The sequence below is a fragment of the Taurulus bubalis genome (assembly GCF_910589615.1).
Source record: "Taurulus bubalis genome assembly, chromosome: 8".
NCBI classification, from domain to species: Eukaryota; Metazoa; Chordata; class Actinopteri; order Perciformes; family Cottidae; genus Taurulus; species Taurulus bubalis.
In genome coordinates, this window is record NC_136596.1 from 13,438,981 (window position 1) to 13,453,552 (window position 14,572).

General features: G+C 39.2%; 1 protein-coding gene across 1 annotated transcript in view; it reads right to left on the reverse strand.

Annotated features, from left to right (window-relative positions):
• mctp1a (multiple C2 domains, transmembrane 1a) overlaps positions 1–14,572 on the reverse strand; it is a gene marked incomplete at its 5' end in the record, with an annotated part of 119,258 nt that overhangs the window by 73,017 nt on the left and 31,669 nt on the right. Inside the window, one exon of the mRNA XM_079221681.1 lies at positions 6,866–6,986. Within this exon, the coding sequence (XP_079077807.1) occupies positions 6,866–6,986 (121 nt within the window). The remainder of the gene's footprint in view (positions 1–6,865; positions 6,987–14,572) is intronic.

Here is a 14,572-nt window from a genome sequence, read left to right on the forward strand (position 1 = left end):
TGAGACATACAAAAAGGATCTCACCCTGAGAATGAAGGAAGAAAGAAATTGACCATGGCTATCACTTAAAAGAAGAAACTGAATTCCATCATAAGTAAAAAAAAGTGGCACCATATTAACCCTCCGTACTAACTAATCAAGTGGTCATTCTGATCTTTTCCTTCCTCTTGGCGCTCACTGCTTCACTGATAAAGGATTGTTGGCCACCACACATTGCCTGTCAAAACGGCAGCTATTAAGAACCACACCATGAAAAAGGTTCACTGATGCGTGTCATGAGAAGTGAGAACAGGAGAGGAGAAAAAAGTGGTGGAGCTGCCCATAAAACCCTCAGTCATGCTTGAGCTGCAGACCTGGAACAGCCTCATGCTCAGATTGCGGGCACTGTGTGTGGTTGCGAAGGTGAGTGTGTGCATAGTGTGGGAGCTGTTGGCCTGTGCACAGTGTCTGGATTGACTGATGGTTGCAATGCTGGGGTTTCCCATTACCCAGAATGCAATCTGCTCAAGAGGATGTATTGGCAGTAAAAGCCTGCAAAGACAAGAAACTCCATCATGCGATGGAGGCAGATGGACTGAGAGCCTGTCTCATTAAAATTGCACAGAGCCACACACATGCATGCCTTTGCCTCTTGCTGCTTTATGCTGAGAGGAGTTTACTTCGCTGTCCTCCATTGACATTAACCTAAAATTAACCTTCATTAATGTGCAACCTGATCTTGCTACAATTAAAATGCAACGCTTGTGATACCGTAACAGTACAATCGCGTGCTTAATACAAGCTGAGCAGAATGAGCATAAACAAAAATAAAGCAGAAAACTGGACAGCATGTGGCGGAATAACATCAGGAGGTGAGAAAACAATGAAGGGGACTAGAAATAAAACAAGAGACAACATGCCAACTCTGGTGTCAAGCTCTGGCTCTCTCACTGCTTTGTTAAGGAAGTGTTGTGCGGCAGACAAGATAATTAGGCTCGCTATAGACTCATCGGTCTCTACACTAATATTAGGCCTTTAAATATGCACACACAGCACACGTGTAGTGTCTAACAAACAAGTGCCAGCACACTCTAGTAGCAATGTGTAAGGACTAGGAATCAGGATATTGCTGCACATAACCCACTGTAGCTAGTGCAACCAACAGTTATATACAAATTACATTTAGGCTTAATTTAACCATTCACATAATTTTATTAAATATTAAGTCTGCCGAAATATTCTGTGTGGAGCTTCTTTCACATCAGTGATTGGCAGACTCCGGCTACAGTAAATGTATCTGAATGGAGGATGGGAGACAGCCGCTTGTCCGTACTTCCAAAAGTGATACAAACAAAAATGTGCCCATTGAAAAGGTACATAATTGGTACCTAATGATGTATATACCAAGTGACGTTACCTAAAGGATCTCCAGAACCACAACATTGATTAACTTAATTTAAATTCTTGAAAAACAGTAAAGCCTTGTGGGAAGAGTTCTATCGGCTCAGAAAAAAATTAACTTACCGTTAAGTTTATGTAATTACATAAACCCCGTAACTTTACCGTCACTTTCACTCGATCGTAAATAAGTACACTTTACAAAGTCGGATTTCAATAAAAGACACCTCTTCGTAACCCTACAAGCTTGTAGGAGTTCAATAAAGCATTAAGAATCATTATGTGTAGTATATTAGTACCTGAATAGTACCTCCCTTCGACGTTTTTGACTGCGTCGGCTTCCGTGGTCGGGGGAGGTTTCTTAGATCGCGCCACACGTCTTAAGCGGAAGCTTCTGAACAGTTGGGTACCCAGCATGCCCCAATCCGACCATGTTTTGGCATAAAGGTTATAACTCTTCCATTTTTGAACCTAACAACACAGCTTTTTGACTAAAACTCCTTCCTAACATGCCAATGCTTTGTTTAATTGTGATTTTTCTTGGAGATTCCGATTCTTTAGGTCATTGTCTTTACAAAGAGGGGTCTTACAACTCTGTAGGCCTTGAAGCATACATCTGGAAAAACTCTGCTCGAGGATGCATTTTTGGGGAATCTTGCCTAAATCATGCTCAGACTTGGGGTGCAAAAGGAGTCATCAACATCTGATGGAAATAAAGTCATTGTTAGAACTGTAATGGCATTATTAAGTATATGCAAGTACCTGTATCTGAAAAACAGTGGTATTGGTGCATCCCTAAGCCCTATCATCAAAGTGGACAACAACTTTGACATTGTATCCTCTCCGACTGCTGGAAAGGCATTTCTTGATTTTGGAGTAGAGCCTGGGGAGACCTTGAACACGCTTCAGCAGACAGCAGCAAATGTCTCCACTATGAGCAGATATTATATTTTCTCTGTGTTAATGTGCTTTGAGTTTGGGTTGTAGACTGTACTAAATTCCCACTTATTTAAGTGAACACATCAGTCAAAAGACTGAACAAAATACATGCATTATATAAATATGCATCCTCCACACCCTCTCAGTCACACACACACACACACACACACACACACACACACACACACACACACACACACACACACACAATGTATTGCAAGATGGGACGTGAGACAATCATGTCGTGGGCTATGGAAAGGCTTCACCTTGTGTGACCTCAGCTAGATGGAACTAGAAATAAAGACTAGAAAGAGAGGGCAGTGTGTTTTTATCTGAGGTCATCTTCAAAGCTGGAGAACGTTCCATTGGCTGCTCAGATATGACAGCTAAATCAAGGTTAGGGCCCTATAGACACAACATGGTCTTTCCAATACAGGATAAGTAAAAGTAAAATTCAAAGCAAGATTATTTGACAGGTAGAATTTGCTGGGCTGGAACATTACACCAGAAAAGACTATCATTATGTGGCTATCCCTCCTGCACCCTCTTATTCACTCCTTTTGATGTCTTTCTTCCTGCAGTTTAAATCCAATACAATGTCATTGAAAGCACATCATTATGGTAAATATTCATGCTGTACCAGTTGTTCCTTGTTAAAACAACTGTGAACTGCAAACTTCATTCATCCAATGCTTATTTTTCTTATATCGTCATAATGTTAAAACCATGTCATGTGTTGACTGGTTCTCCTGGCAAGAGATTGTGAAATGGGTTGTGCAGGCTGGAGAGAGACTCATGACAATGCCAGCCAGTTATTATGGTTGTATCAAAAAAAGCACCCAAATGGCTCTTTTTTTGTTGGACACCAGACAAGAGAGCGAGTGATATCTCCTTACTCGTATAAAGCTGTGATGGCTCAGCTAGATAAGAACCAACTTCCAAGCACCACAAGAACAACAGATAATAAAAGTAAAGAAAGTAAATGGCTATCCTGAATATAGATATACATATACTGTACAGCCTATAAAGTAAACAAATCACAAAAAGGCAACTTGAACTCAAAGATAACAGGTTTAATTACTGCAGAGATAGTGTCACAAGTGACGATCACTGTTCTCACTCAGTAAAAGGGTGGAATACAGTATAATACCATCATAAGTTGATATAGTACAGATATTAGTATGGTACACTCGTCTTTCAATATGTGAGCACTGAACATTCACAGACTGACAGTTGACAGCACTTGCATGCTCAGCTCAAAATACTTTGAGGGGCAAGGCCCCGATCACACAGAGATGCAGCACAAGAAACGCAGCGCACCTGGCGTGCACTCCTCTCCTGCGCTGCACATAACGCAACGTAACAGTTTTTAAGTCGCATATAAAAGTAAAAAAATGAAGCAACCTCGTCTCGATGGCATAGGGGCCCGAGACTACTCTTGACATCTAGGCTTTTCTTTTGCCAGTAAAGACCGGCTTGTATTTCATCCAAAATTTAATTAGTTGGAGTGCTTTAAATTTAAACCCATTTCTAAGCAAAATATGTAACAATTCCTAATTAAATCTAATTTAAAACATATTTGGAAAATGTTACTGTGTTGACAACAATTACATACAGTACTTGCAGGTGAGCTACTACATGTACATACAAATGTTATGCACTAACCTTTGGGCTTTATGGTAATATAAACTGAACATAAAGGGCTAAAAGAGTCTGAGAAAACAGCTGAGAGCGGTTGGACACAATTTTATTTTCAAAACTTTCCAATATTTTGCTGCCATTGCTGATTCTCCACTGTCTGGCACATCATTTGTATTCACTTACAGGGATTCCATAATATTGTATGTCAGCAACAGATTGTTTTATTAGCTGTGAGAGCTGTCCATTTCACTGTGCTCTTGTTCTCTCAGGGAGGCACAAAAAGGTTCCTTTTATGACAAAGAGACATCATCGGAACATGACAATGTGCTTATGTGGAACCAGCTGCGCTTCATCACTGAGGCCCCCTCTCTCTTTTGTTTCTGACTAGTCAACCTTGCCCCTGGGTGCATTCATCACTGTAATGCATGGACCAGGCTGCTGTGTCAGTCTACCTGGAGTCCAGCAATCCGAGCACGCAGTATATTTTACAGTGATATTGCACTTTAACTGATCCGACTTCAGCCACCCAGTTTGATGCCACACTAGTCCAGGTGATTGAAATGAAGTGATGAGCTTGTCAGTCTGCATGTTGAGGTCTTACTTGGTTTCAGCTCTGTTATATTTGGTTTCACTTCCAGGTTCACTGGATCTGAATATTTGAAATTCCACTGTCAGATCTTGAAAAAACACAACATGTTCAGCTTTGAGAGTTTATTCAAGTTATTCAAGATTAAAGCTTATTTTGCCTACATGGCAATGCTCCTTCCCTCCTCAATGAATTTAATAAAAGACACCAGCACATCAATCAAGTTAACACACGGGCCTCAGTGAATGGGAACTGCCGGGTTGCTATGCGCAGAACCTATAAGCCTTCTCTGTCCGAGGAGCAGAGCAATGGAACGTCTCCCAAAAGTACAACACAATTTTAATGTTTTTAATAAAAGGTCTTACATGATGGTTAATTTAATTTAAGAGAAAAACAACATTGTTCACACACTTGTAACACATACTTTTACTTTGTGTATGTATCTATGTATGTATCTGTGGATGTATTCTCTTTTTAATTCTATTTTATCACATTTTATCATGTAAAAAAAGCCTCCTGTGGCCAGGTGTTGGAAATTAGCGTTTCGCCATAGACACTCAACACAGTGCATCTGTTTTTTTGTGCATCAATGTATGTTATGAATTCTAAAGTCACTGTGATGTCCACATCAAATAAATAAAGTCATAATGTAAAGGCATGGTCTGGAAAAACGTTTCCTCAAAATAATTTGTAGACAAAACTGGAAACCATCTGTGTCATTTATAATTCATGTTCGGATTTTGGTGAAACAATATAAACCACAATGGCTTCTCGCAGAAAGCTTCTTTTATTCAAGAACCCGGCTTTTCTCTGACAAGGGAGCCTAGACTGATTGGTTGAAGGAAAATCCCACCAGTCCTGTCTGTCTTCTACGATTTATTCTTCTCCTGCTGTGTGACAGCAGCAACATGTGAATATCCTGATAGTACAACGTGTAAAGACTTGGCATAAACTGTGGTATATATTAATATTTAGAAAAAGTCATATTGAAACTGTTCATCTAAACATGCGTTACAACACTGGTTATTACGTGAATTATTATTATTGTGAATATAAAATCCAATCCACTGTATTTCTCCTTATTTGAAAGTTTCTCCCTCATTATAATGAGCTATCTTGACGGACTCAGGACAGGACAGGTGAGCTCTGCGCCTCAATGCTCATTATTCCAGGCGGACAGGTAGTCAGGCAAAATGTACAGGATGGAGCAGGGCAGCTTATTTGGATCGGTCGTCATTTTTGGATCGGTCGTCTTCTACAACCACAAATGAGCACCCTAAATCTGTCACGATCCAAACCACTGTCTGAGAGAGTTTATAAGAGAATCTCTGGCATTGCTTATTTTTGCCATAACTGAGTGCTAACAAACAGTATGAGAGCTGTGTTCTTCCAGGCTATCTGTCCTGCACTTAAAATCATAATCACTCCAGAGCGGAATGACACCGTTTAGCAGAGGAGTTTAATATGAGTTAATATATATAAACTGGTGCAAAGAGTAGATAAACTCGATTTCTTCCCATAAAGGGAGAAATAGTAATGTGCAACGAATTGAACGACTCAAGATAGCACTATTAAAACATGCCTACTTAGCACTATTAAAACATGCCTACTCCTGCTACACTGACCCCTTTCAAACATTATAAAGTGCCACTCAACCTTTAGTTGACTCTCTAACTTTGGTTCTTTAATGCTACTAAATAAAATATGTATCGCAAAATGTAGAAACATGTGAGAGAGTATGAGCCGCATTGAAAAATATACAAGTCTCTATATTCTTTACTTACACTAAAAGCCTTGATCACACCACCCATAATACTGGGATAGAAAAGTTACTGATTTAGTCATATTATACAAAAGTAAGCAGGAGATCGTAGTATCGTCTCCAAATGTGAGAATGTTGTAACACAAGCCACAGCTGAATTATTTTCACGCCTAGATGCACGGGAAATGCACCGCATCATTCCTAGTAATTCCATCTCATTTCACACATTGAAAACGGAGTGAGCTGTGAGAACGAGATGTGTGACATAATGTAACCCAACATGGGGAGAGAGATAGAGAGAAGAAACAGAGTGAAATATGAGGGAAAAAAAGGTGAAAAGAGAGTAGGGGGTTAGTGCCAAAAGAGGCATATATAAAGATAAGAGGGGATGGTTCAGTTATTTGATAATGCATCCTGTGTGCTGGACTGCCTGTGCCAGTGACAAAGCAATTGCTTTCATTTGGTAGACTAAATAGAGGCTTGATACAGCTGTCCACGCCGTCTCCCCACATAAAACTCAAAGCTGTTGAGGTAACAGGGAGAATAAGCAGAGCTCCTACCTGTTCGATCTCGGATGGCCAGGTTGTTCCCTTTCTTCAGAATGATATCCAGCTGGTACATGACTGGACTGGGAGGTTGAGGTGGGGGCTCTGCATTACTGGGTCCCACTATGTTGATCCCCTGTAGAGAGAAGAAAGTAAACAGGTTTACCAGTGCAGTCCAATTTATTCTAGCATTTTGACTTCAGAGAAAGAAAAAAAAAGAACAAGATACCTCTGTTTGAGGAAAGGAGAGAAGACTGAAAGTACATACTTCATGGAAACATCGGTGTGAAACGTATGAACACAAACTAGATTATTTTTCAGGGATTAGCACTAGTTGACTTGCCAATGTTTATGTCCATTGTGTGCAAACAGCAAGCACAAATAAGGCATTGGACTTCAAAAATATATTCATAGATGCCATTTAAAATGAGTTAATATCTTGATCCATCTTTGAAGACCGACTGCTTGAAACAGTTATTCATATATTAAAAAGGCAGGTGACTATTCTACTGAGAACTATGGATGTTAAACTTAAGCTAATGGCCTCTTGAATGTTTGACTGTTTGTGTAAAACATGTCTAAGAGACTGAAAAGGTCTGAAAAAAGAGATGCGTCGCACTTTGGAAAGTCAATACATTACATAAAATGTGTACTCATAGCAAGCATGCAACCTCCTTGGGAAGCTTCTGAGTGTCAGGCTCTTGGAAGGGGTCATCTATGTGGCTCTACATGTCACACTGTAGCCCTGAGGTCAGTGCTGAACTCCACTTTGACAGGAAGCCCGATGGTTCTTATCATGGTTTCCCTTGGAGCTTGAGGGCACATAAGCAATCCACATGATGAACCAGGCTATGCCCTGAGATTCACTACAAATTTCTTTCTTTCTCTATCTCATCTTATTTTTATTCTTCGACCCTCATTTCTCTCTCTCTCTCTCTCCCCCATTAGACAACCCGTGCGTGGGCAGTCCTGTCATGTCAACCCAGCTATCGTACTCTGAGATGGGGCTAAGAATAACTGTAAACAATCACAAATATGATAGGCCACTGAGAGGCTACTAACAGAATACCAAGGCTACTGTCGTATATAATGTAGCATTCCCTCTAAAAAGCTCAAATCAGGGTCAGAATGCAAATGGAAAAAAAAGAGAAAGAAGACCCACGAAGAGGCTCCCCAATAACTCATTAAAATGTGCTCTTACTTATAATGCTGTCATAGCATTTCATGCAATTTCCCCTCCAGAATAATCTGACTGACCTAAAACATAAACTGAGCGTGGACTATTGTCAAAGGAAATCCTTGTAATAACAGCGAAGGAAGGATAACTCCACCCAGTCTGTATTTCTGTGTGTATGATGGTGGTATGATGAAATACTGTGGTGCAGCTCTGTTCTTCCATTCTTAGGGACAGCCCTACGCTGAGGCTACCGGTTACTAATAGTGAGACTATACTTACACTGCAGTCCCAATGTATTAAAACAATTATCTTCAGGAATTCCTAATGTGATAATCTATACATGAATGTTATGGTGTACTATCATTTGAGACACACACTACCTCAAACAAGTTAACATTTGTAGCAAAGATTCTAGAAAACATTTGTATCAATATGCATTATGAAACAGATACACAAAAGGAAATCCCAAAAACTAAGTAATATTAAATTATACTATGAGGAATATCAATATAGAAAATGGCCTCAAAATATTACTACTACTACTAGCCCATTAACCCAGGGTATTATTACCACTGTTTCAACATTAAGAATGCTTAATAATTCAACATACCAATGATTATGGATATCAAAATGTTTATGTTTGGAGAGTAGCAGAGACGACACAGCAGCATGTAAAACCACAGCAGCTGAGTGAGAAATGTGGTGCTGTGTATAGCTTGGAGCTCCCAAACCTCCATGAAAAAGTCAGACCAAAACAATGTTGCTGTCAAACAAGCAAATAAAAACAGAGGGAGGGGGTAATAGAGTGGATCTTTTGGGGAAAAAGAAAATCTCTTCAGCTCAACAAATATCTGGAGAAATTCAATGCGAACATTCAGGGACAGAAAGAGTGTGTTCTGATAGATTAAACCTTGGGTTGAATAGAAGTCACTGTAATTGATCCGTGAGTGGATACAACCAATAGGATTGGACAGTTGATGAGGTCAGAACACAACATTAAGCTGTTTTGTCTAGAACGCAACTAAATAACAGTGACGCAGATCAACTCAATGTCAAGTCGGGTCACTTCATAACCCACAGCGATTAAGAAAAAGAGGGTAATCCGAGGACACACTGCCAACAGAAAAATGTCAGTGCACATGTTTTTTCTTCTCTGTTGCACATGTATGACATCTTCAGTACAATTCAAAAGTATTGATTGTGTGTATGCTGTGCAGTACCGCTTACAGACACACAAGCTAAAAGCATATACACCGACAGATGCACACAAACATTATAGGGAGCAGAAGATTTGAAATGTGTTTGCAGAAAGTGCAAGCTCTTTGAGTGAGCGACAGTACAAATGATAGGATCAATGAAGTCTTCGCTAAAACAAACAGGCTGCCTAGTAACAACTGTTAAAAATACTTTAAGACTGTTAAGACTAGGGTTACTTTACATTGCATATACAAACTCATGGGTATTGGGAAGGAGGGCATCAGCAGTGGGGCTATACAAACAATAGCAAATATGTAGTAGAATATTAGTACGCTACATCTTTTATGTTTTTTGACCCATCAAAAAAGCTATACATAGAACGGGTGTGGTTAGGACTGAGAAGCAGTACGACATTGAGCAAGCTTTATTCCAGGCAGACAGTCTCAATTCAGCTCTTGCGGAGAAACCCACCCGTTGGAACGCCAAGCCGTCAAGGGAGAAGGCAGACAGAACCAGAGGAAGCAGAAGCTATTCTTGTGTTCGGGGACAGAAGCCTATGGCGAATTACCGGGGCAGAGGCAAGGCGGAGAAGAACAACGAGAAAATAGTCTGAGAGTAAAGTAAAGTCTGGCATACTGTGGAGAACGATCTGGCTGAGTGTGTGTGAAGCTGGGGCTTAAATACTAAAGGGAGTAGACGCAGCAGAGTGGACAGGTGAGAGTGATAGAGCTGAAGAGGTGGGTGCAACTAACAGTGACACTACATTGCTAACTCTACTTTGGATTAAATATGTATTATTCTCCGTCACAATTCTTAACCACCACAGAGTAAAAATTGACCAAGCAGAAGTAAAGTAAAAATAAGTTAAAGCTATTATTGACAGAGACATATTGACAACTACACACTCACACTCTGGATCTTAGACTAGTGCCCGAGTCCGTCCTTTAGGACAGACTCTGCCCAGAGGATTCGTCTCCTGTCCTCTGAATCCAGACAGGCCAGACAGAGGGTGCCACACATGCACAGTGACAGAAAACAAAAGGAAGGAAAGAAAGGACAGCCCAAGGTCCATCCCACTCCACCCGCTCTGTGTTTCCCTTTGTGATTCCTTGAAGCTGACAGAAAACTAAACCATTTCTACCACAACCTAATTTTCAGTCTCTCTCCAGTCCCATAGGGCAATAAACATTCTGGTGACCTTAAAGATCAACAGACTGCAATGCAGTGTGGTGACAAATAAGCACAGACATAAACAATGTATTTGCAATTAAAGTATTCAGCTGTGACACACACACGATATACCTCAAAAAGCCAGGTTACAAGATTGTATTTAAGTTTTCGGAGCACAAATGCATAATTATTATTATTATTATTATTATTATGTAATCCCAACTGAATCCATAAGAAAAAGCAATCAATATCAATTTCCTTTTACATTAACTTAATATTACTTTGAAACAAAGTTTAAGATTGCCTTGAAAATAGTGATGCATCAAAACGTTGCATCCTTCCATCATCACTAGGGGGGCGTTTGCATGCATACGTGATGGCATCTACAATGAATTCATGATATTCATACACACAATGAATATGAGACCGGAAAGCTGATCCTTAATCAATAACTAAGGCAGATGATGTGTCACACTTCTGAAATGATGAGAGTAAATATTCAATAGGATATTCCACACCAACAGACTCCAGCCAGACACAATCTGCTGCTAACAGTCCAAAAGGAAGGGCTGTAAAAGGTTTACGAGTAGATTATCTGGATATATTGCAACAGTCTCCGTTCAGCGCCGAGCCACGTTATGAAGCCATACAAAGTACTTAGTCAAACAGCCTCGCTATTATTAACTCCATTCCACTGAACGTAATAACATTACTCTGTACAGTAGAACTCACAAAGACCCAAAACACAATGCCACAGTTTTAGTTGTAACAAAAGAAAGGTTAACCCTACAAAGGATACTGTGGTTGTGAAAAAAGGTAATAAAATTGTACAAAAAAATTGAAAAAAAAGAAACTTCTGGATGTAATTTATTTATTTATTTATCAAAACAGACTAAACTGGTGTTGGTGATGGCTATTGTGACATAATTGTTTAAGTTGTTTTACATTACCATTTCTTCCATTAAAATAAGTGTGTTTATGCGGTTTTAAACACAGGAAAGAAAAAGCTATTGCCAATAGACCATGTATAGTCAGTTTTTTTTATGTCTGTACACATCCCCTCTCTTTCAATTTCCAATGAGAAGACTGACAAATATGATTAATAGGGAAAAGTTATGTTCCTGTCAATGGAGTCTTGGAGCTTCAATTAGGGATTTATTTTTGACCAAACCGGTGATTGTTGGGACAGTAGAAAGATCACCAAAGACGTTTTTTAGAAAGAGAAAGAGTTTTATTTTGTACTACTTGGAGATTTTTCTGAAAGTTCACACCAGGCAAACAGGTAAATATCAGCTGCTTAGTAAACTTTCTTTTTAGGATAAACCAGATTCATATATTTCTTATCCTGGATTACATGCCATGACAGTGGTGGTGTCTTTATGAAGGAGGAAGCCTGTTGGCCCTGGGCACTGTGTGGAGCCAGACACTAATTTCTCAAAGAGATGGCATGTAATTTCCAGGCTCTGCAACTCCAGGGATAACAATAACCTGATCCTGGATTGCTCATTAATGAGGCTTTGTGACAGTTATCCTTCTGTTAAGAGATGCCACTTGCAGCAACCGAACAGAAAACCTATGTTTTGTCATACCCGCTTTGACCATACACTTGTATGTCCAAGACTATGTCATCTTTAGTTCTTTTCATTTACTGTTATCTTTCTGTGGGTCCAAAAACTTTGGAGGAATAACGTGTTGTCTTTAAATGGCAAGCGATTGCTAGTTTGCTTTGAGTGTCAAGTACTGTCCATAAGGTTGGACCAGAACAACCCATGCACATCACGTCAGGCAGTGAGGCTCCAAAGCATCTTTTTAGAAAATAAATGAATTTATATTATATACTCCATTAAGGAATCATTTAATTCAATTAATTAAGGATAATTTGCACAAGACATTAATAATGTATTTTAGCCAGTTGAAATGCAACTTACCCCTGGGCTTCATTTTTTTTGTGTAGAACTAATCTCATAGACAGTCCATTTCATTCAATATCATGTTATTCTCTAAAAACCAAGACCTTCTAAAATGCCTAACCTAATCAGTTTAGCAATGATCTGATACCTGATTTCCCTGCACTAGGTGTGCTGCTGTACATTAATCAAATCACATTATGAGGCGCTCTAAGTAAATGTAGCTCTTTAATATAACTAAAATGAATCTCATAATGGGAGCTGGGTAATTTAATCGATTTAACAATTTCAGTGATTCCACACAAGGCAAAAATAATAATTTAAACATACACAAAGATGCCTTTTGGTAAAGCACATTGTGTTCAGTGTGGCTTGAGGTGAGTAAAACAAAAAGGGGTTTCTTTCCTTATTTATTTGTTCTCACATGTTCTCTGTATGTGCCACACTGAGGCCGACCTTCCAAAGCTAAGCACGTGCATCAACAGTTTATCACATATCAGTCAATAATCTCACAGCGGTGGTAAACAACCTGGTGTCTTATTTAAAGATCCAATACTTGACAGGTGGCTGTTGATAGATGATTATGGTCTTGCTAACCACTGCATCATGCACAACACTGCACATTGGCAGGACAATGCAGTTTCCTGTCTCAGGGTTATGTGTTTAAAATAAAATCAATGTGCTTTTTTAATTACTCTGTCCGCTAACTTGTGATAAGTGTCTTCTTTAATGTCTGAATTAAAATGTGAAAGGAAATTTAAATATGCTTCAATAAATGCAACTGAGTCTGCAAACAGGAAAGCCCACAAGTAGGTCATTATTAATTAATAATGAAAACAAGGAAACTGAAATTGAAATGTCGTTCATAGAGCAGATGTCTATCCTGGGAGGTGAGAAGAACTGGCATACTGCTGTCTGTATATCTTAGCTAATCTTTGTGAGTTTGTTTCCTCGATGGCAGAGATCTAGTCTAGATGTTACGGGCAAAAACACAAGATACTGAATGAGTGTTGCTACGCAACCACAAAAAAAAAAAAAAACGTCACATATAGAGATAAAACATATCCCCTATTTTCCGTAGTAAAAACAGAAATAGTTTATAATGCGTTCAGAAAAAGGGATGTGTGTAACATCAAGGTAGGCTAAACCTAATACAGAGATCTCATTATTTCTCTTCATGGATTCTTTTTCAGCCACAGAGCCTCTTCCCAAGCTTTCGTTGATGGATACCAGCATACCCTGTGCAGGCAGAGAGTTTAAGGTTTTGAAGATAAAAGCATAGCACCATGCACATATGGAACACCTACACACAGATACATTCACACATGTGGCATATGCACAGGGAAACACAAATTGACTTGAAATGTCATTACTCGTTAAAAGAACACAATTTGTAATGAACACCAACCATGTACCAAAGAATGTAGAAGAAAAGAGGCAAGATTCTGGTGCTTTTTTTGACAATGGCTGCTAGTTGGCGCTACGGTAGTGCTGCCACCATTTTTAACTGAATACGGCAATGAGCCTGTGGCCATGGACGTACAAAGAGGTAAATCAACTTCCCAGTACAAACCCTTTAACAGACCTGATGTCCTAAAAGTTATAAAATTCACTAATGCTAGTAGCACAACATAATAAGAATTTAACAGAGTATTAGCTGTTGGCTATTTATTAACACGCAAGACAAAAGCACAGGACACAACCTCTTATTATACATCTACTGTCTGTGGTCCATTGCACATCTATTTTGGAGGTCCTTGACATCAAACATTTGAGATTGCTCTCAAAATCCCAATTGTGCTTGATATTTCTAACTTCCATTTAACTACATTAACAAAAGTTAAATAAATAGTTATAATAGTATGCATATCATATTTTGTCATTATTCAACACAGGCCGTGTTGTTAGAGGCATTGCCCATATGACACAGACGCATAAGGATAGGAAGGCTGTTGAGGTCTGTCAGTGAGGCCTATTGAATTGGTAGAAATAGCTTTGATGTAGCCGATCTAATTATAGGATATATGGGGGAGGCGAATAGTGAGGAAGAAGAGATTCAGGTTAGGGTTATTTACAGCTGTATGTTATAGTACACTACTACAGTATATTTCTCCCTCAAGACCCTCCAAAAAAAAAGTGAAGTGACAGTGTGATGTCATTGTATATTATGACAGTCATACAGTGTCTTTCAGTTCTTTTAGGGCACTTTCACAAGCAAACATTTTGTCCGTTTTAATCAAACTCTGGTGCTTAATTTATTGAGATGGACAC